Source organism: Nomascus leucogenys, chromosome 12 (genome assembly GCF_006542625.1).
Source record: "Nomascus leucogenys isolate Asia chromosome 12, Asia_NLE_v1, whole genome shotgun sequence".
Lineage (NCBI taxonomy): Eukaryota > Metazoa > Chordata > Mammalia > Primates > Hylobatidae > Nomascus > Nomascus leucogenys.
The window spans coordinates 20,080,190-20,104,188 of record NC_044392.1 but is presented as its reverse complement, the minus strand read 5'-3'; the positions used below and the strand labels follow the sequence as shown (position 1 = coordinate 20,104,188).

General features: G+C 40.4%; 1 protein-coding gene across 7 annotated transcripts in view; it reads right to left on the bottom strand.

Moving 5' to 3' along the window:
* The window catches only part of OSBPL9 (oxysterol binding protein like 9), a 168,868-nt gene that overhangs the window by 131,705 nt on the left and 13,164 nt on the right, over positions 1-23,999 (bottom strand). For all 7 annotated transcript variants that reach the window (XM_004089796.3, XM_003258981.4, XM_003258983.4 and 4 more), the window contains exon 2: positions 222-272. In XM_004089796.3, the coding sequence (XP_004089844.1) occupies positions 222-272 (51 nt within the window). The remainder of the gene's footprint in view (positions 1-221; positions 273-23,999) is intronic.

Below are 23,999 nucleotides of genomic sequence, written 5' to 3'. Positions count from 1 at the left end.
AAATACAACATTGAATCATGGGCCAAAATAACTGAGTACTAGTCCTGGTTCTGATACTAACAGTTACTTGGAGAAATCACATTTTCTCTCTGAGACTTAGATACCTGCCCCAACAATTATGTAACGAAGCTAAACTAAATTTAGACTTCCATAATTCTATCAGAATACAATTTTCTTCTTTCTGTCAAAATTGATTTGCATAAAAATGAATAAATACTCACTCTGAGTCTAACACATCCTCTGCGAGAGCCTCTCATCATTTTGTCCTTGGACTAAAAGAAAAACAAAGCATTCAATGAATAAAACATTAACAGACTGGTAAATTGTTTTTAGAATCATCTGGGCATAAAAGGACAAGATTTACAGTAATACCCATCCCTTCTGCCAATTCCCCTTCCAAAAAGAAATTACTTATGGATAGGAAAATAAACAGATTTTAAATGAAAATGTCATACAGTCTATATAAATTAACCTAATCATAGAACTTTACACATACCTTTAATGTAACATGTATTACATCATTATTTTCATTCCTTCTTCATTCCCTTAAGTACGAATGTTTCTCATACTTTAGGGAGTCAGAGAACCACCTAGAAGGCTAAGAATCACCTGGAGGTTTAAGAATCACTCCCAGATAATTATTTTTTGTTGTTTTGTTGAGATGGAGTCTCGCTTTGTTGCCCAGGCTGGAGTGCAATGTCTCAATCTTGGCTCACTGCAACCTCTGCCTCCTGGGTTCAAGCGATTCTCCTGCCTCAGCCTCCAGAGTAGCTGGGATTACAGGCACCTGCCACCACGCTCGGCCAATTTTTGTGTTTTTGATAGAGACGGGGTTTCACCATGTTGGCCAGGCTGGTCTCGAACTCCTGACCTCAGGTGATCCACCCACCTCGGCCTCCCAAAGTGCTGTGATTACAGACGTGAGTCACCGCACCCGACTGCCCCTAGATAATTCTGACAAAGGCAAACAGAAGACCATACCTCAAGAAGTATTGCTTTAGCTTTACCTCTGCAATTTCCCAAATGGGTAACATTTTTTGCTTCTGTGACTTCTCATCCAATGTCCCTCAGTTTGGAATTTTCTTGACCCAAATGTTCTGCCTCGTTGTCATTCCAAGCACCTTAGCTCTGTCTGATTTAGATTTCCACCCTGGGCTCCCAGAGTCTTCTGTGTGTTCCCCTGTTGTGGCATGCATCACCCTGTGTTACAATCGCTGGTTTACTTCACCCACAAGACTACACATTCCTTAGGGGGTAGGAATTGTATCTGACTTATGCCTCAGAACAGTATCTGGTACACATCAGGTGCTCAAAAAACATTTACTGATGAATGTAACTTAGCCTTTCTGTGTCCCTTACTAAACTGAGCCAAGCAAAGCCTATGTTATGCAAAAGCGCTATGTTTACATTCAGTAAATATTCCTAAGAGTAAATTAGTCATGTGCAATACAACAAAGTAACATCTCAAATAATGGAAGTTGAACAAATACTTAATACTTGAACAACTGGTATTTTCCTGTACTCCACCTGTGTGACAAAGCAGCAAAACAAGCCAATATTGAATGATTATGTTTTAAAGATGATTATCCCACTTGAAACCATAGATGCCCTACATCCAAAGTCTTGAGCCATAAGAATTCATGTTCAGAAGTGATTACTGAGATACTAAAGAGAGTATTCTTTGTGTTCTACCTATAAATATCAGGACTCATATATTTTAGGAAAAAAATTTCTCAATACCAAGCAGAGTTGAAAAGAGTTCTTTACTAATAACACAGTGAAAGAAAACAGTTGATGAAAACATTCCTTAAGCATTTAGTAGCCCTTTTACTGTACCCTATACTTATCTTCCCTTCAAAAGTGTAAAGGAAATACACAAAAATAATAATTAGATTTGAAAATCCCTGATGAGGTTAGAATGCAAAATTAACCCAAACAAGGTAAGAATATATTCATCCTTGATCCGCTTCTACTATAACACAATTTTTAAAATAAAATTACAGTAAATAGAAAAAAGGCAATACAGGTCCCAGTGGTAATACAACTATTAGGGTTACAAATTAAAAAACATTAAGAGGGCCAATTATAATCCTAGTCGTTTCCTAATTTCCTAACCCAGCACTTTGGGAGTCCGAGGCAAGAGGGTGGCTTGGGCCCAGGAGTTCAAGATCGGCCTAGGCAACATGGCGAAACTCTATCTCTACAAAAAATACAAAATATTAGCTATGTGTGGTGGTACAAACCTATAGTCCCAGCTCTCAGGAGGCTGAGAGGTGGGAGGACTGCTTGAGCCAAGGAGGTCAAGGCTGCAGTGAGCCATGACCACACCACTGCACTCTAGCCTGGGTGACAGAGCAAAACCCTTTTTTCAACAACAACAAAAAAGAAAAAACTAAGAGAGATAACTGAAAATAATTAAAACAAATACAACCAGGAAATAATCACGCAAATCCAGAATGTGTGACATTCTACAAAACAACTGGCTTAGATTCTTGCAAAATGTAAAAAAAAAGGACTAACATGTAAACAATTGTAATAGAGCAAAAATAAGTGCTGTGGACTCCAGAAGGCTCCTCCCTGTCAAGGAAAAAGATCAGGGAAGGAAGCAAAACTGAAATGATCAGGTTTCAAGTTTCAACCTGGGGCTTTAAAAAAGAAAGAAAGAAAGAAAAAAGAAATCTGATAAAAAAAAAAAAAGGAAGGTAGTGGGGGAAAGGCCATTCCAAGACAAGGGAACAGCATCAGCGAAGGCACAGATGTAGAAAACTTTACTTTCCTATTCACAGGAGAGTAGATGTATAGACAAGAGAACAAGGTGCAGACAGGAACTTACAGATAAGACTGAAGGCCAGGAACAGTGGCTCACGCTTGTAATCCCAACACTTTGGGAGACTGAGGTGGGCAGATCACTTGAGTGAGGCCAGGAGTTCAAGGCCAGCCTGGCTAACATGGTGAAACCCTATCTCTACTAAAAATACAAAAATTAGCTGGGCATGGTGGTGCACACCTGTAATCCCAGCTACTTGGGAGGCTGAAGTAGGAGAATCCCTTGAGCCTGGGAGGCGGAGGTTGCAGTGAGCCGAGATGGCGCCGCTGCACTCCATCCTGGGAAACAGAGTGTGACTGTTTCAAAAAAATTAAAATTAAACATTTTTTAAAATGAGGCTGAAAAGAAGATTACAGGGACCAGATCCCAAAGGGTCTGAAAAAAAACATGGAGTAGTTAAGGAAATTTAACTTTATTCAATAGTTAATGGGGAGCTACTAAAGGTTTACAAAGAGGGCAATAGCATTCTTAAAGGTGTATTTTAGAAAAATAACACTGTTAAATATGAGGACTTGGAGAAAGGGATAATAGCAACATTAATAGTAACAATAGCAGAAGCAGCAGATTCTCACTCATTGCTGCCCCTTATGTAACAGGCACTTTATATATAGTAAACCTTACAAGCCTTTGCATGGTAAGAATTATTCCTATATTATAAATGAAAGTGACACTAGGGTTATCAAGTAAGTTACCCAGTGTTACATATGTAAAATGTGGCTGAGTTGCACAGTTGGAAATGCCTGTCCGGCAAATCATTCTCCCAGACCTTATCTGAGCTGTAATAGCATCAAACTATCCTCTTTCACAATAGCACAGGGCCCTCTCCCTCCCTCTCTCCACTCAGCTTTAATGTGGGGCTATAGGGAAGCTGGTGTGACTGCTTCCACCAGACACAGCCTTTTCTGACAAACGAAGCTGACCAATCACAGGACCCACTACCCCACAGGGCAGGACAGAGTCATCTCCCAGGAAGTTTTTCAACCAGGGCAAAGGGAAGAGCTCCTTCCTATCTGCTCTTGAAGCTGTGAGGTACAGAGGCCACTGGTCCTGTGCCTTCTATACGAAGAAAGCAAGCCTACACAGCAAGAGAAGCAGAGAGATAAGGAGGAAAGTCCCAGCTGCCAGTGATCTTCAGCTACCTCCTGGTCTGAAGCAAATCTGTCTAAGCCAATGCCATTCACCAAATATTAGGCTATTTCTGATGAATCCTAGTAGCTTCTGGTAATGAAAGAAAGGTAGCTGACATAATGCCAGCAATCTTCCTACTGAGTGTTATCTTACCAGTGTTCTGAAACCTGCTAACAAATGTCCTTTTTTAAGCAAATTGGCACAAATAGATATGTGGTCTACAGCCCAGTAACTGTCACTCTCTCTGCCTCCAGCTACAAGGCCCAGTAAAAGGACCACTCTGAAATGAATGCTACTGTCTTTTCAGCTGGATGACAAAACAGGATTATCCCCACAAAGTGGGAATATCGAACTGATATGTTCTACTCGGAAGGGGTTCTCAGGCTACTCCTGAGCTCAAGCAATCCACCTGCCTCGGCCTCCCAAAGTGCTGGGGTTACAGGTGCGAGCCACTATGCCTAGCCAAAAGTTAGTTCTTTAAGAAATCAACAAAATTAATAAATCATTAGCTAGACTGACCAAGGAAAAAAAAGGGATTCAAAGTACTAAAATCAGGAATGAAAGAAAAAAACATTATTACCAATCTTACAAAAACAAAAAATTTCTAAGGAAATACAATGAACAACAAATTAGATGAAACCAACAAATTCCAAGAAAGATATAAACTGTCAAAACTGACTAAAGAAAAAATAGAAGGCCGGGCGCGGTGGCTCACGCCTGTAATCCCAGCACTTTGGAAGGCCGAGGCGGGTGGATCACGAGCTCAGGAGATCGAGACCATCCTGGCTAACACGGTGAAACTCCGTCTCTACTAAAAATACAAAAAAAAATTCTCCGGGCGTGGTGGCGGGCGCCTGTAGTCCCAGCTACTCCGGAGGCTGAGGCAGGAGAATGACGTGAGCCCGGGAGGCGGAGCTTGCAGCGAGCGGAGATCGCAACACTGCACTCCAGCCTGGGTGACAGAGCGAGACTCTGTCTCAAAAAAAAAAGAAAAAATAGAAAATCTGAATAGACGTAAAATAAGTAAAAAGACTGAATTAGTAATAAAAAAACTTCTCACAAAGAAAAGCCCAGGCCCAGATGGTGAGTTCTATAAAATGTTTAAAGAACTAACGATATACCTTCACAAACTCTTCCAAAATATAGAAGAGTGAACACTTTCCAATTTTTTCTATAAAGCTAGTATTATTCTAATACCAAAACCAGAAAAAAAATCATAGGTAAAAAACAGTATCTGTTTCTAATACAGATGCAAAAATTCTCAACAAAACACTAGCAAACCAAATCCAGCAACATATAAAAAGGATTATATGCTATGACCAAGTGGGATTTATCCCAAGAATACAAGGTTGAGTCAACGTATAAGAAACAATCAATATAATATACCATATTAATAAAATAAAGAACAAAAATCACATGATCATCTCGAAAAACACAGAAAAGGTACTTTAAAAAAAATCTAACACCATTTCGTGATAAAAACCACTCAACAAACTAGAAACAGAAGGGAACTTCTTCGACTTAATAAGGGGCATCTATGAAAAGCCCAAGGTAACCTCATATGTAATGATGAAAGATTAAAAGCTTTATACCTAAGAACAAGACAAAAATGTCTTATCTTGCCACTCCTACTCAACACTGTACTGGAGGTACCAGCCAGAGAAATCAGGCAAGAAAAAGAAATAAAGGCATCTAGATTAGAAAGGAAGAGTTTAAAGTATCTCTATTTGAAGAAGACATAACCTTACATATAGAAAATCCTAGGGGGCTGGGTGCAGTGGATCACACCTGTAATCCCAGCACTTTGGGAGGCTGCAGCAGGTGGATCACTTGAGGTCAGGAGTTCAAGACCAGCCTGGCCAACATGGTGAAACTCCATGTCTACTAAAAATACAAAAATTAGCTGGGAGTGGTGGGCACCTGCAGTCCCAGCTACTCAGGAGGCTGAGGCTAGAGAATCGCTTGAACCCAGGAGGTTGTAGTGAGCCAAGATTGTGCCACTGCACTCCAGCCTGGGCAACAGAGCAAAACTCCATCTCAAAAACAAAAAACAACAACAAAAAAGAAAATCCTAAGGAATCCACACCAAAAACAAACTATTAGAGCTAATAAATGAGCTTACCAAAGTTTCAAACAGAAATTCAATAACAAAAATTAATTGTATTTCAACACGTTTAGATTTAAAAAATTTGGAGATATAATTAAGAAAACAATTCCATTTATAATAGCAACAAAAGGTAAGATACTTAGTAATAAATTTAATAGAAGCATAAGACTTGTACACTGAAAACTACAAAACAACATAAGGAAATTAAAGAAGACCTAAATAAATAGAAAGACACCTCACGCTCTTAGATTGAAAGACTTAATGTTGTTAAGATGGCAGTACTCCCTAAATTGATTTACAGATTCAATATAATCCCTATAAAAATCCTAACTCCCCTTTTCTGTTGTAGAAATTGATAAGCTGATGCTAAAATGCAGTGGTTTTGCAAGGGACCCAGAATAGCCAGAACAAACTTCAAAAAAAGAACAACACTGGAGGACTCACACTTCTCAATTCCAAAATGTAACAGAAAACCACAGTAATAATAGACAGTGTGGTACTGACATTAGGATATGCATAGGATCAACGGAATAGAATTGCAAGTATAGAGGCCGGGCGCGGTGGCTCAAGCCTGTAATCCCAGCACTTCGGGAGGCCGAGGCGGGCGGATCACGAGGTCAGGAGATCGAGACAATCCTGGCTAACATGGTGAAACCCCGTCTCTACTAAAAATACAAAAAATTAGCCGGGCGTGTTGGCGGGCGCCTGTAGTCCCAGCTACTCGGGAGGCTGAGGCAGGAGAATGGCATGAACCCGGGAAGCGGAGCTTGCAGTGAGCTGAGATCGCGCCACTGCACTCCAGCCTGGGGGACAGGGCAAGACTCTGTCTCAAAAAAAAAAAAGAATTGCAAGTATAGAAATAAACCCATACATACATAATCAAGTGATTTTTTTTTTTTACAAGAGTGCCAAGACTATCCAATAGGGAACAGTCTTTCCAACAAATGATGCTTAAACCATATGTAAAAGAATGAAGCTGGATACCTACCCTATGCCATATAAAAAAGTTAACTCAAAATGGATCCAAGACCTAAATTTAAAGGGTAAAACTATCAAGTTCTTAGATAAAAACACAGGTATAAATCTTTGTGACCCTGGAATCAGCAATGGTTACATGATACCAAAAGCACAAGCAATAAAAGAAATATTAATAAACTGGGCATCATCAAAATTAAAAACATTTGTACTTCAAAGAACACTATCACGCTAAGGCAGGAGGATCCCTTGAGCCTAGGAGTTTGAGGTTATGATGAGCTATAATTGTGCCACTGCACCATAGCCTGGGCAACAGAATGAGACCCTGTCTTAAAAAAAAAAAAAAACAAACAAACAAACAAAAAACACTACCAAGAAAGTGAAAAGACAAACCAAAGAATGGGAGAAAATATTTGCAAATCATATATATCTGGGTAGGGGTATAGTATCGAGAATATATACAGAACTCGTACAACTCAACAATAAAAAGACAACCCAATTTAAAAATGGGCAAAGGATGTCAGTAGATATTTTGCCTAAGAAAACCAAGTTAAGAAGATAGTTTCAGCTGGTGATAAGTGTTAAGAAAATAAAGGAAGGTGATTGTCTTAGTGCATCTTGTGCTACTATAACAGAATACCAGAGACTGCATAATTTATAACAGAAATTTATTTTCTCAACTTTCAAGGGGCTGGGAATTCCAAGATCCAAGCACCAGCATCTAGTGACAGGCTTCTTATTTATCGCAGAGCAGAGGGTGGAAAGGCAAAGAGTACAAGTGAGCAAGTCCTTTTTGTGATGGCATTGATCTGTTTACAAGGGGACTGCCTAAACACTGTCCATTAGCCCCCACTTCCCAACACTGTTGCAGTGTTGCAGTTAAGTTTCCAACACATGAATGCTGGGGGACACATTTAAATTAGAGCAGTGATGATCAGAAAGTTATTGTTGGGAAAGGAGGTTCTACTTTAACTTAAGTAGCTTGAAAAAACTCTTCAAGGAGTTCATACAAGAACTGAGATTTGAATTAGAGGACCGAGTGAAGTGAAGTATCTGGGGGCAAAGTCCCAGGCAGAGGGAAGAGCAGGAAATGATTCATCAGTAGACTTGCTCTCCCATTCTTGGCAAGAGCTATTTCACATTTTCTCCACTCTCTCCCTCAGCACATCTCCACCTGGCTTTCTCAAAGGCATTTAAAACTCAACATGGGCTGGGCACGGTGGCTCATGTCTATAATCCCAGAACTTTGGGAGGCCGAGGCGAATGGATCACATGAGGTCGGGAGTTCGAGACCAGCCTGGCCAACATGGTGAAACCCCATCTCTACGAAATATACCAAAATTAGCCGGGTGTGGTGGCACACGCCTGTAATCCCAGCTACTAGGGAGGCTGAGGCAGCAAGAACTGCTTGAACCTGGGAGACAGACGTTGCAGTGAGCCGAGATTGCGCCACCACACTCCAGCCTGGGCAACAGGGTGAGACTCTGTCTCAAAAACAAAACAAAACAAAACAAAACAAAACTCAACATGTATAAAACTAACTCATGATCCTGTCTCTCTTCCATCCAATCAATCAAAGTCCCCTCATTTCTGTCTCATAAAAACTCTCAAATCTTCTTTCATGAGGTCATAATTGAAAAAGAAAAATAAACGCTCAAAACCTTTCATTTAACCTCATCTCTACTATCAACCACCCCAATCCAGCCCTCTACAATACATCCCAATATTGTATCACCTGCTTTTTTTTTTTTTTTTTTTAGACAAAGTCTCACTCTGTTGCCCAGGCTGGAGCGCAGTGGCACAATTTTGGCTCACTGTAACCTCTGCCTCCCAGGCTCAAGTGATCCTCCCACCTCAGCCTCCAGAGAAGCTGGGACTACAGGCACGTGCCACCACACCCAGCTAATTTTTTTTTTCCTTGTAGAGAAGGGGTTTCACTTTGTTGCCCAAGCTGCCTCAAATGCCTGGCTCAAGCGATCTACCTGTCTCAGCCTCCCAAAGTGCTGGGACTACAGGAGTGAGCCACCGTACCCAGTCTGTATCACCTTCTAATTCTTCTCTATCTCCTCTTCTTCTCCTCCAATCCTTTCTCCACACAGGAGCCAGGAGTCTTTTCAAAACATGAATCTGATCAGGTTACTTCTTCGATTAAAAAACAAAACAAGCAAGCAAGAAAAAACAAGTACTTCGTGGCTCTCTATTGCACTTAAAATAAAATGCACATTTATCAATTTGCTCTCTCTAGAGACCCTGCTTGGCCTAGCTCCAGCCTACCTCAAAATACCCCATCATCCCTGGGCCCCACCCACACTAATCTTTCAGTTCCCTGAACCAGCCAATCACTTTCTTGCCTAAGGACTTTTACAAGGATTGTTCTCATTGCCTGAAGTGCCTTTACTCATCTACCCTCCTTTTACGGCTAATTCCTACTTACCCTCAGTTCCCTGAGGAGGGAAGCTTTACCTGAATCTCTAGAGCAGATAACCAACCTTTCACTTCTAACAAGGATATAATAAAACCCTTTTTTTCCCATAATACTGTGGGAAAATAAAATCCTGTGGGCTTGAGTGTATCCCCCAAAAGTTCATGTGTTAGAAACCTAATCCCTCCATCCTCATGAATAGATTAATGAGGACTCTGTCCTCCTTGATGGATTAATGTCACTATCACAGGAGTGTGCTCTTTATTGATGGAGTGACTTTGTCGTAAAAGCAATTTCCCTCACCCCTCTTGATCTACCTCTCTCACCGTGTGATGCCCTCCACCATGTTATGAAGCAGCAAGAAGACACTATGCTCTTCCAGCTGCTAGAACCATGAGCCAAAATAAACTTCTTCCCTTTATAAATTATCTAGTCTGTGGTATTCTGTTATAGCAACAGAAAACAGACTAAGACATAAAATGTCCATGGATTTCTCAATGTTCTTCTAAAAAGCTCTAGGGTCCTGGCAACATTTCTGCATGCCATAAGGATTAGATCTTTTGTTTTCAACTGGTCTGGAAGGATAATAAAACCCTCTCTCATTTCCCAGAGAAGTTTGAAAGGTTACAGCCTGCAGCAGTTCCCTAGGGCTAAGCTTCCAAGGTGCTAAGAAAAGGGGTACAGCTATCTCCCTAGATATTTGTATGTAAAAAGAGATAAAACTCCAGATATGCCAAAGAGTTGGAGTTAGGATTTCGGCTTATTACCTTTCCTAAGTGACCGTTTCATGAGGGGAGGGGGACAGTTACCTATTTCCCCTTCATAGGAGAGAAAAATAATTTTGCCTTGTCCCCCACCTACAGAGTGTCTGGCTACTCATGCAGGACAATTGACCTGGCTTTTATAGCATCATCGTAGGGGTAAGGACCAGGGCAAAAGCAGGCCAACACATTTATTATTATGAAATGTCTCTGATCCAGAATACCTTGTGTGCATTCATGATAAAATTAACAAAGATAAATAATTAAGAGCCTGCCAAGTACTTTATAAATCTGTAATTAAACAATTCTGAAATTACTTAATTTCATCATCCCTATTAGCCTTAAATTCTAGGAAAATATTGACCTATTACACAGAGGAAACAAAAAATATTGAATAGCCGGGCGCGGTGGCTCACGCCTGTAATCCTAGCACTTTGGGAGGCCGAGGCGGGTGGATCACCTGAGGTCAGGAGTTCGAGACCAGCCTGACCAACATGGAGAAACCCCATCTCTACTAAAAATACAAAAAAAAATTAGCCGGGCGTGGAGGCGCATGCCTGTAATCCCAGTTACTTGGGAGGCTGAGGCAGGAGAATCGCTTGAACCCAGGAGGCGGAGGTTGTGGTGAGCCGAGATCGCGCCATTGCACTCCAGCCTGGGCGACAAGAGTGAAAACTCCGTCTCAAAAAAAAAAAAAAAAAAATTGAATGAATGATAAGAAGGAGACACATAAGTACAGCTAGCCATTTAAATTTTCATTAACGTAACCCTCAATTTTATGTACTATGCCTCAATAGCCAGTAATTTGAAGCTTCTATTATTATTCTGATTATGTTGGTCAGAAAACTAAAATCAGCTGCCCAAAGACAAATTAAACTTCATAGATTTTAGTGTGTTACTAAGTCTGTTAAACCTGCCTCAAAGGAAAAGAAAATTTGGCCTTTACCCTAGCTACCATCTTATACCCACTTGACACTTACCTTTTTTAAAAGTCAGTACTTTTTCTGTAAAGAAACACTAAGGAATGCTGATTCCAAACATTCTAATCAATACTGTGTGCCTAGCTCTAGGCAGCAAACACCTTAGGATATCTAGATTCTCTTCGATATACTGTCAGTGTGAAAATCAATTTATTCTGTAGATCTAAACAGATATTTATCTCGGCATTGACCTGGTGCTCCCAGGAAGCTGAGAAACAGATCCTAACCTCCAACTGTTACGTTATCAAAATAGTTGGTGATATAATCAACACATTTGTAAGCCCCTGCTAGAAGTAATCTAGGGCGGGGTTAAGCAATCAAAAGCAGCTTTTTGCTGGCTATAAAGAACCTTCTAGAAATCAGTAAATTAATAAAATCAGAAACAATTTTTATTTTCCCAGGGTAAGAAATTTCTGAAAGAGTCACATAAGTCTATCAGAAAGTAGAACTTATCTTGCCAAAATTAATTTCACAAACTATTCTAGAAAATACCCTTCTAGGGCTTACTTAATGTGAGAAACATGTATTTATAGGAATACATACTGCAATGGACTGAATGTTTACAACCCCTCAAAGTTCATATGTTGAAATCCTAACCCCCAAGGTGATGGTATTAGGAGGTGGGCCTTTGGGAAGTGATTAGGTCACAAGGGCAAAGCCCTCATGAATGGAATTAATTCCCTTATAAAAGAGGTCCCAGTCAGAGCAAGGTAATGACCAAAAATGAGATGACCTGCATTCTCAAGAGAATAGCTCATAATAATCTCAAATCACCCAGCAGTCTTCCTGCTTGGTCCATTTCTTAAATCCTTAGGAAAAAGTAATTGTAAGAACATACTAAGAACTATTTAGCTAAATGTCAGTCTTAAATCTGCTTTAATATGGCAACGCATAGTGGCTCACACCTGTAAGTTCAGCACTTTGGAGGCTGAGGCAGGGGGATCACTTCAGGCCAGGAGTTGGAGACCAGCCTGGGCAACATAGTGAGAACCTGTCTCTAAAAAAAAAAATTTTTTTTAATTAGCCAGGTGTGGTGGCACACACCTGTAATCCTAGGTACTCAGGAGGCTGCGGTGGAAGGATCCTGTTAGCCCAGGAGTTAGAGGTTACCGTGCACTGCACTCCAGTCTGGGCATCAGAGTGAGAGCCTGTCTCAAAAAAAAAAAAAAAAAAAATTATCTTTACCTTACTATTATTCCCACCCTATCTTTCAGAACCTAATTAATGCCTGGGACCTGGAAGGTATTATTAATAGATAAATAAATGGCCAGACGCGGTGACTCACGCTTGTAATCCCAGCACTTTGGGAGGCCGAGGCGGGCGGATCACGAAGTCAGGAGATCGAGACCACGGTGAAACCCCGTCTCTACTAAAAATACAAAAAATTAGCCGGGCATGGTGGCGGGCGCCTGTAGTCCCAGCTACTCGGAGAGGCTGAGGCAGGAACCCGGGAGGCGGAGCTTGCAGTGAGCCGAGATTGCGCCACTGCACTCCAGCCTGGGCGACAGAGCAAGACTCTGTCTCAAAAAATAAATAAATAAATAAAAAATAAATAAATAAAAATAATAAAAAAAATAGATAAATGTCTGCTCAATGAATGGTCCCTGACCACTTTCCCAGTTATCTTACTCATCTAATAAACATAATTCACTCAAAATATGCCCATTCAGTCCCAATTCAAGCTATTCAACACTCCCAAGTAACACAGGGGAAATCTTTTCCCCTGTTCTGTTAACTTTCAGTCCTCTTCAATCAAATTTTTTACAACTGTATTTTAAATTATTATGATAAAACAATTAGAGATTAATAATATCTAATAAAAAGCACTAAATCAAAAGCACAAAAGTAACTACTTGATTATATCTTAATTGTAACTACTTAATTGTATCTCCAACAGGACTGCAAGCTTTTAGAAGATTAGTTCAGTTCATTCCTAGCATATACTAAGTACTAAAAATATCTTATTAAGTTTAAAAATTAACTCATAAAATCTAGCTTGGTGCCAGTATATAGTGCAATCAATAAAAACCTGTTTAATTGGAAATATAAATATGAATTTACAAAGTAAATGTGTCTGAAAAAGTTTTGTGCAAACATATTTAAAATTCAGTAAGGAAGATTTCCTTGCCATTTAAATTAATTCTACAATCCTTTTATAAAGCAAAGAATGGCCGAGTATGGTGGCTCATGCCACAATCCCAGCATTTTGGGAGGCTGAAGTGGGAGGATTGCTTGAGCTCAGGAATTTGAGACTAGCCTGGGCAACATAGTGAGACTTCCTCTTTACTAAAATTAAAAAAAAAAAAAAAAATTAGCCAGACATGGTGGTGTGTGCCTACAGTCCCAGCTACTGGAGGGCTGAGGCAGGAGGACTGCTTGAGCCCAGGAGGTCAAGGCTGCAATGACCCCTGATTGCACCACTGCACTCCAGCCTGGACGACAGAGCAAGACCCTATCTCAAAAAAAAAAAAAAAAAAAAAAAAAAAAAAAAAAAAAAAAAACCACTAAGAATGCCTCCCCAAATCTGTTACATAAAGACACTTAAATTTATTTGAATGTTAATTTTACTTTGCTTAAAGTACATTGTGTTAAAGATCAAGCAAGAAACTCACTGACTTGCTATGAATCTGTCACAGCTAAAAGTGAGGTCTCCTTCTGAACTTATTAATACACAGCATGCCATATTACTTTTCTTAAGGCACTTATTATTTCTATCTTATATGATAATAACGTATGTGCATGTCTCATCACTTCTCCCAAACGTAGTTTCTGACTCATCCTTGTCCCCACCGCCCCCAACTCAATATGCTACCCTTGCTACACTGTACTTTGCAAAGAACATTTAATATGTTGATGGTAGAAGATCTGAGGACAATGAATGTGGACAAATGTCACAACAGTTCCTCTCCTTTACACATAAATATATACACTGTTTCCACATTGAGAGACATGTTGGTTCATTTCCAAGTGCATATGAGGTTGCACACATAGCCAGTGTTGTACCTTGGACCATCTACTACTGGCACACAGGAGGAAAACTTGACAGGCAAACTAACCCATGAAGATAGGAATCACAAGACGCTGGTTCTAGGGCACGGGACAGACAGGAAAGGGACAGGAGGGAATTTTGCAGGAAGATAACAATGCTTCATATTTTGATTGGGATATTAGTGACAAGGCCGTAAATAAATGCAAAGACTCATCTAATTATACACTTAAAATATGTGTTTTTTACTGGAAGAAAATTATACGTCAATAAAAGTAAATTAATAAATAGTACTTGACAAAATTCTACACAGATACACTAATTACAACAATTACAAAATAGGAAATGATAGCAGCAACACCCACTCACTCCTGTAGTTTTTTTTTTAAGGCATTCTTCCTATGTTGGCCAGTCTGGTCTTGAACTCCTGACCTCAAGCAATCCTCTGGACTTGGCCTCCCAAAGTGCTAAGATTACAGGTGTGAGCCACTGCATCTGTTCAGATTTTTATTTTTATTTTTTTGAGACAGGGTCTTACTCTGTCACCTAGGCTGGAGTGCAGTGGTGCAATCATAGCTCACTAAAGGGGCACACCACCACACCCAGCTAATATTTTCGTATTCTTTGTAGTGACAGGGTTTCACCATGTTGCCCAGGCTGGTCTCTAACTCCTGAACTCAGGGATCTGCCTGCCTCAGCCTCTCAAAGTGATGGGATTACAGGTATGAGCCACCATGCCTGGCTTTTTCTTTAAAAAAAATTTTTTTTATACAGGCAGGGTCTCACTATGTTGCTCAGGCTGGTCTCAAACTCCTGGCCTCGAGCAGTACTGGGACCACAGGAGTGAGCCACCACACCCAGAATGTAGTCTCCTTTCTATTTAACAGAGCACGGAATCCTAAAGCCATCCCGATAGCATTTAATGTACTACAGACCCTTCCCCAGTTACTGCTTTGGGACACTCAATAGCCCTAAATGTCATTATGCTTCCAGAAAGCTACACCAACAAAAACTTCGAGTAGTCACAGACTCACAATAACGGAGAAATTTTCCCCATCACTCATCCTTCAAGTTATCATAGGTAACTATCTCATCCTTCCCTCCTTTCCCTGTCAGTTACAGATGGTCTCATTTTGAGCATCAGATTTAACGTCTATTGATTCAATATACAAAAATATTCAGTAAACAAGGTAACGGTGATTTTGGGGGTCTCTCCAAGATCCTGGGAACAAGGCTGCCTTCCCTTAAAGAAAAGAGACATATATCAGAACAGAGATATATACCAGGTCATCTTTAAGAGATGGAACAGCCTGGAGATCATTATACTAAGTATTTTAGAACTGGAGAAAGAAGGCCAGAACAAATATCAGAAGGCAAGGATAGAAGTTTTTTTGACCCAAAGATTAAACCTGTTACATTCTGATAATATGTATGTCTCTAACATGGAGATACTGCATCTTGATGTCAATATCTAATGCCACCAAATACCTATAACATATAACTTTGGTCTGATGCTGCTTATAATTTAGCATCCCAAAGAGTTTGCATTCAGAGAATAAATGTATCAGTTAGATAGCCTAAATGTAGAGTCTTCTTCAGTTATATTTCTTGTTGTGAATTAATAAATTGGAATACTGATTCATATAATGGTGACCACAGTGTACATTTAGTGAATATTACTATGTCAAACACCTCCATAAACTTTAGCTTTTTGTTATCATTTACTGAGCACTTACGTGCCAGACACTGTGCTAGTGCTTTAAATACTATTTTATTTAATTATCACAATGATCTTATGATATTGGTTCTTTTATCATACCCATTTTATTTATTTTTATTTATTTATTTTTTTGAGACGGAGTTTCACTCTTGTTGCCCAGGCTGGAGTGCAGTGGCGTGATCTCAGCTCACTGCAACCTCTGATTCTCCTGCCTCAGCCTCCTGAGTAGCTGGGATTAAAGGCATGCGCCACCAAGCCCGGCTAATTTTGTATTTTTAGTAGAGACGGGGATTCACCATGTTAGTCAGGCTGTTCTTGAACTCCTGACCTCATGTGATCCACCCACCTCAGCCTCCCAAAGTGGTGGATTACAGGCATGAGCCACCATGTCTGGCATGTTATACTCATTTTATAACTGAGGAATCAGAAAGGTTGGAGTAACTTGTCCACAGACTCACAGATAGCAAGTGAGAGAAACAGGATTTGAACCCAGGTATGGATCCAAAGGTACATTTGTACCACAGTCACTATAAACCTGGTTAATTTAAGTCTTCCTTAAAGGTTTTTCTCAACCACAAAGGCTGGGTGTAAAATCAGTGATCTTTCTGAATTCAGAGGAGTATGTCACCCTGTAAAGCCTCTCAGCAGTGCCTCAGAGGGCAGTAACGCTGACTTCTGAACCATCTCTAGCATGTAAATTCCTAGGTCACTAGATTACAAATACATGTCAACATCCCTTATCCCAAGACCTTTGGATCAGATGTGTTTTGGAAATGACAATTTTATTTCTTTATTTATTTATTTTTAAAGTAGAGATGGAGTGTTACTCTGTTGCCCAGGCTGGCCTTGAACTCCTGGCCTCAAGTGATCTTCTCACCTTGGCCTCCCAAAATGCTAAGATGACAGGCATGAGCCACTGTGCCCAGCCTTCACAATTTTAGAAAGGTAAGACAATTTGGGCTGGGCGTGGTGGGTCATACCTGCAATCCCAGCACTTTGGGAGGCCGAGCCAGGAGGATTACTTGGGCTCACAAGTTCAAGACCAGCCTGGACAACATGGTGAAACCCCATCTCTACAAAAAATACAAAAATGAGCCTGGTGTGGCAGTGTGCACCTGTAGTCCCAGCTACTTGGGAGGCTGAGGTGGGAGGATGGTTTGAGCCTAGGAGGCAGAGGATGCAGTGAGCTGAATCATGCCACTGCACTCCAGCCTGGGTGACAGGGCCAGACTTTGTCTCAAAAGGAAAAAAAAAAAAAAAAGAATGAAGTGGCATCCAGGAGAGGTGGCACATGCCTATATTCCTAGTTACTGGGGAGGCTGAGGTGGAAGGATTACTTGAGCCTAGGAGTTTGAGGCTATAGTGAACTATGATCATGCCACTAAACTCCAGCGCGGATAATGGAACAAGACCCTGTCTCAAAAAAAAAAAAACAAAAACAAGAGAGAGAGAGGAAGGGAGGAAGGAAGGAAGGAAGGAAGGAAGGAAGGAAGGAAGGAAGGAAGGAAGGATTGATTGATTTTAGAAAGGACATATATATACACACACACACACACATACACACACACACACATATATACAAACTGTGTCACCTGCAGTGAGGTCTAGGGTAGCCAAGGATATTAATTCCACAACCAAGCATATTAATATATCTATAGTACAACAAAAAATATTTACACTATGCATGATAAAGATTATAAATAGCCACATATCAGTTCAAGATAGGCTTTACTTCCAAATGAGTATATTATAAATTTAGGGGGAAAAATCTTTTTCATTCAGGGCTGTAGGGATTTCAAAATTGCAGGCAAAGGATTGTGGACATATGGACTTTGATCTAGTGGCCTACAACATTGTCGAGCCTCAGGTTTTTCACTGTTTTTAAAAAAGGACAATTCTATCTTCAAGTCAGAATTTCAGGACAACAGGTCAGTGGAGAGAACCACTTTCACGGAGCTCAATTAAGCACAGCCATGATGACTTAGGGTTTTTGCATCCCTTATAAAGTTAAATATTAAAAACTAAATAGTAGCCCAAGTTCTGCAAACTACTGATAGCATGTTAGTAATATATGCCGCACCTTGAAGGAAATCAAAATATACCACCCCAAAATATACTTCTTTGGCATATTTTGAGATAGCTATTCTCAGAGGGGCTGCAGACACGAGAATAACTCTGAAAAGCTGTACTTTGGTAGGGGAGACTTGTATCTGTAGAGGTAATCTACATTAACGGAGTAACAGCAAGGTGCAAACACCTTTTTCTGAGACCTCCTTATCTGCCTTATCTAATCTAGCAAGATTACCTCACAGGAAAAGGAGACCAAAGTTCTGACATTTTTTTTTTTTAATAGAGATGCGGTCTACCTATGTTGCCCAGGCTGAACTCAAACTTCTGGGCTCAAGGGATCTTCCTAACTCAGCCTCTCCAGTGGCTGGGACTATAGGTATGACCCACCACACTCTGCTCTTGACACACTTTTCAAAGTCTGACACAGAAACTTTTCCCACAGGTAAAATGACCTACTGAGTGATTTCTCCTGCATAACAAGACGGCCCAGCCCTTGCTGGCCATGTGATATGTTTGGCTGTGTCTCCACCCAAATCTCATCTTGAATTGTAGCTCCTGTAATTCCCACATGTTGTAGGAGGGAGCTGGTGAGAGATAATTGAATCATAGAGCCAGTTTCCCCCATACTGTTTCTTGTGGTAGTGAAAAAGTCTCATGAGATCTGATGGTTTTAAGCGGTTTCCCTCTTCCCTTGGTTCTTATTCTCTCTTTTCCTGCCCCAGTGTGAGACATGCCTTTCGCCTTCTACCACAATTGTGAGGCCACCCCAGCCACGTGGAACTGTAAGTCCATTAAACCTCTTTTTCTCTGTAGTCCCAGCTACTTGGAGAGGCTGAGGCAGGAGAATGGCGTGAACCTGGGAGGCGGAGCTTGCAGTGAGCCGAGATTGCACCACTGCACTCCAGCCTGGGCGACAGAGTGAGACTCCGTCTCAAAAAAAATAAATAAAAATAAATAAAAATAAATAAATAAAACCTCTTTTTCTTTATAAATTACCCAGTCTCAGGTATGGCTTTGTCAGCAGTGTGAGAACAGACTAATACACCATGTTTCCTCCCCTCACTCTCTCATACACTGCAGCAACCCCTTCCCCACAACCCCAGGATCCCCTTAACCCTTTATTCCTTTCTGTATGGTATAAAACTTCAGTTGGCCCTTCTTTGAGTCTCATATTTTGTATGGCTCCCATGTTTATGCACGTGAATAAATTTGTATACCTTTTCTCCTGTTAATCTGGCGACTGTCAACTCACTTCAGCCGACTTGGATTCAAACTTTCAGAGGGAAAGTTTCAACTTCCCTACAACCTCGACACAGATTTTCTATTTTTGTTTTTCACATACCACCCAAAATACTAAATATTGACTCGTGTTTATTCAGAGTTGATTAAAGGAAATAATGAGGGAGTGTTAAACTCTGTTTTATGCTCCTCCACTATCAGTACTTCTCCCACCAAACTGTGAAATGACAATCCATTATTAACATTCAAGTTCACTCCTCTATCAAAACTTGCCCAAGGACCTTTTTCCCTATTAGCAAAGACTAATAGAGGGCCCAGAATAACAAGATTATAAAAAGGGAACAAGAAGAAGAACACTACAAAAATGTATAGAAGATAGAAAAATTTGTGCAACACACAAAAATGTGGTTAGCAAGAACAACAGCTAGACCCATGAAATTTCAGATGCTTAGTCCTAATTCCAAGTCTCATCCTATAGACTCCAATTTAGAATGGGGCTATGCTCCAAAAGCTCCTTGTTCAAATCTGGAGCTTGGGGCTCAGGAAAAATGTTTGCAATGAAAAACTGTTAATAATTATTTCCAAGCCAGGTAAGATGGCTCACACCTGTAATCCCAGCACTTTGGGAGGCTGAGGTGGAAAGATCGCCTGAGCCCTGAAGTTTGAGACCAACCTGGGCAACACAGTGAGGCTCCATTTCTACAAAATGGTTTTTTTAAAATTAGCTGGTGTGGTGGTTCACACCTGTGGTCCCAGGTACTCTGAAAGCTTAAGTAAGAAGACTGCTTGAGCCCAGGAGGTTGAGGCTGCAGTGAACCATGATCATGCCACTGCACTCTAGCCCCCGTGACAGAGTGCAAGACCCTGTTTTTATTTTATTTTATTTTATTTTTTATTTTAATTTACTTCATTTTATTTTTTGAGACAGGGTCTTGCTCTGTTGCCCAGGCTGGAGTGGAGTGGCAGGAACACAGCTCACTGCAGCCTCTACCTCCCAGGCTCATTGATCCTTCTACCTCGCACCCATCCCCCATCCCCACCCAGTAGCTGGAACCACAGGCGTGCATCATCACACCTGGTTAATTTTAATTTTTTATTTTTTTGTAGAGACAGGGGTCTGCCTACATTGCCCAGGCTGGTCTCAAACACCTGGGCTCAAGCCATCCTCCCGTTTTGGCCTCCAAAGTGCTGGGGTTACAGGTGTTAGCTACCTCGCCTGGCCTTATTTTACTTTAATAATAAAGATAAAAGTGGCCAGGTGAGATGGCTGACACCTGTAATCCCAGCACTTTGGGAGGCCAAGGTGGGTGGATCACCTGAGGTCAGGAGTTCGAGACCAGCCTGGCCAACATGGTGAAACCATGTCTCTATTAAAAATATAAAAAAATTAGCCAGGCATGGTGGCGAACACATGTAATTCCAGCTACTTGAGAGGCTGAGGCAGTAGAATCACTTGAACCCAGGAGGCGGAGGTTGCAGTGAGCCAAGATCCAGCCTGGATGACAGAGTAAGACTCGGTCTCAAAAAAAAAAAAAAAAAAAAAAGAGAAAAGTATTTTTTAAAAGGCAATCTAAAAACTCTCATTTTTTTTAATCAAGTCTAACTTTACTTCAAAATATATGGGTTTCCAAAAAGAAATGAAGGCAGAAGAGTCAAAATGACTTTCATTTTAACTAGTCACAGAGGATGTTGCCTATCAGAAATTTAACCTTACTCCTCTTCCAGGTGATAAAATTCCAAGGTAGACCCTATCTTCTTTGATAATTTGCCACTGCCTTTCTATACTTATGCCACGTAAATATAAAAAACCCATCACTCACAAATTCTGAGACTTTAGTAGCTGGTCCCCGCCACTTCTCCCCCCATCACAGGCTTTCCATTGAGATAAGAGGAAGAGTCTTTGCTTAACCTAGCATTACAATAGATCACTGTAGTTTACAAAGGCCTCTGCAGAAAGAAGTTTATTTAATTGTGATAATGACGTAAATTATTTATCATCTGCCAGCAAACCAGTGATAACAGGTTTACCATCATTCTAATCACTACTAATCTAGTGTATCCCAGAAAGAACATTCTATTTGAAGTTAGACCTTGATCACACACATAGAAACTACTACGTGATCCTCTTAAATTTCAATGTCTTCACTGTCCAAAGGAAATAATACCAACTACTTCACAGAACTGTTTGTAAGATTATAATGGAGCTGAAAATTTCTTATTGCCTAATGATGTTGTACTCATGTTTGTGGCAATGCTGTTATAAACAAACCTACTGTGCTGCCAGACGTATAAAATATAGCACATACAATTATGTACAGTACATAATACTTGATAAGTACATTACCTTATATATTTACTATACTGTATTTTATTGTTATTTTAAAGTGTATGCCTTCTATTTATATATATGTGTATATATACATATATTTAAAAGTTAACTGTAAAACAGCCTCAGGCAGGTCCTTCAGTAGGGATTCCAGAAGAAAGCATTGTTATCACAGGAGATGACAGCTCCATATGAGTTATTGCCCTAAAGACCTTCCAGTGGGACAAGATGTACAGGTGGAAGACAGTGATACTGATGATACTGAGCCTATGTAGACCTCTGCTAATGTGTTTGTATCTTACTTCTTGAAGCCACCTTTGCAAAAATTCTATCAGTGAGAAAATTATGGCAGTTGAAGAAACCTGATCTAGCCAACGCCCCCTTGCCTTTAGCTTTCAAGCTGCAATTATTTCTAGGCTTAAGCCAAGCTAACTTTGGGAGACATTTTTTATAGTTTAAATGATAATAATCCTTCCCCAAAACTCAACTGCCTTTGTAAATCTAATGAGAGACCACCAGGCTAGGAGATTAGAGGAGCCTGAATTCTGCTAAGGCATAGACATAAATGATTGTCAGCCATTATTCCGGTGGTCACAATTACTTCTGCAGATAACATCACTATTGAAGAACCTAAGCTTGGTCTTTTTTTTTTCTTTTTGAGACAGGGTCTTGCTCTGTTGCCTAGGCTGGAATGCAATGGCATGATCATAGCTCACTGTAGCCTCGACCTGTTGGGCTCAAGCAATCTTCCTGCCTCAGCCTCCAAGTAGCTGGGGCCACAGGTACACTCCACCATGCTTGGCTAATTTTTTTAGTTTTTTGTAGAGATGGGGTCTCACTATGTTGCCCAGGATGGTCTCAAACTCCTGGGCTCAATGATCCTCCTGCTGCTACTTCCCAAAGTGCTGAGATTACAGGCATGCACTACCGTGCCCAGCCAGATTGGCCTTTTTGAGATCTCTTTTCAAGTTTTTTGCATGTCTGACAACTGATGGCTCCACATGGACATGCCAACTGCTCCTGTGGCCTCACCTAGAAGCAACTCAGCATAAGAGGACAGCTCCAACCCAACCAATCAGCACTCCCCATACCATAGGCCCCAGCACACCAAACTATCTTTGAAAAATCCCTAACCTCAGAGTGAGGCCAGCCTCGTGTCAATTAAACTTTCTTTACTGTAATGCCATGGTCTCCACAAATTGATTTTGTTTGCGCAGTGAGCAGAAAGAACCCACTGGGCAGTTGTATTTTTAACAAGAAAAAGCTTAAAATGAAAAACATAAAATAAGAAAACTTATAAATAGAAAAGAGCTTATAGAATAAGGATACAAAGAAAGAAAATACTTTTGTACAGCTGTACAATGTGCTTGTGTTTTAAACCCAAGTGTCAATACAAAAGAGTCAAAAAGTTAAAAAAAAAATTAAAAGTTTATCAAGTAAAGCATTACAGTAAGCTAAGGTTAATTTATTGAAGAAATTTTTTTTGTAAGTTTAGTGTTACCTAAATGTACAGTATTTATAAAGTCTATGGTAGTGTATGGTAATGTCCCCTGCCTTAACATTTACTCACCACTCACTCATTGACTCATCAGAACAACTTCCAGTCCTTCAAGCTCCATTCATGGTAAGTGCCCTATACAGGTGTACCATTTTTTATCTTTTATACCATATTTTTATTGTATCTTTTCTATGCTTAGATACATTTAGATACACAAATATTTACATTATATTACAACTGCCTACAGTATTCAGTACAGTAATGTTGTAGTGCAGAAAATGACTAAACCAGAAAATATGGCACTTGGGCATGGTGCTTTTGAAAATTGAAAGGCCTTAGAAATAAACCTTAGGATCAAGGTCCCTCTAACCTTGTCTTGTTTCTCCCTGACCCAGTGCCGGGAGAGACTCTCTGTCATTTCCTTATCTGACCAAAAAAGCATCTTACCAAAAAAACCACAATTGCCTTCTATCCCCTTTCTGAAATCTCATTATCTATCTCAGAAAAGAAGACTGAGAAATGCAACTACACCTGGATGGACTTTTCTGTCTCCTTGATTCATTCACTCCCCCCAGTAATCATTTAGTACCCTTTAAAAGAATTGTCTACACTCCCCATCTCCTCCATCCCCTGTGAAAAAGGGTATATAAATTACTGTACTCCATTACGGGTTGGGGTAATCACTCCATAACTTCCCCTCCCCCATGCACATTAATAATATATATATTTTTTGAGACGGAATATGGCTCTGTCGCCCAGGCTGGAGTGCAGTGGCACAGTCTTGACTCACTGCAACCTCCAACTCCTAGTTTCAAGCAATTCTCCTGCCTCGGCCTCCCAAGTAGCTGGGAATACAGGTGCACACCACCACACCCGGCTAATTTTTGTATTTTTAGTAGAGACAGGGTTTCACCACGTTGGCCAGGCTGGTCTCAAACTCCTGATCTCAGGTGATCCACC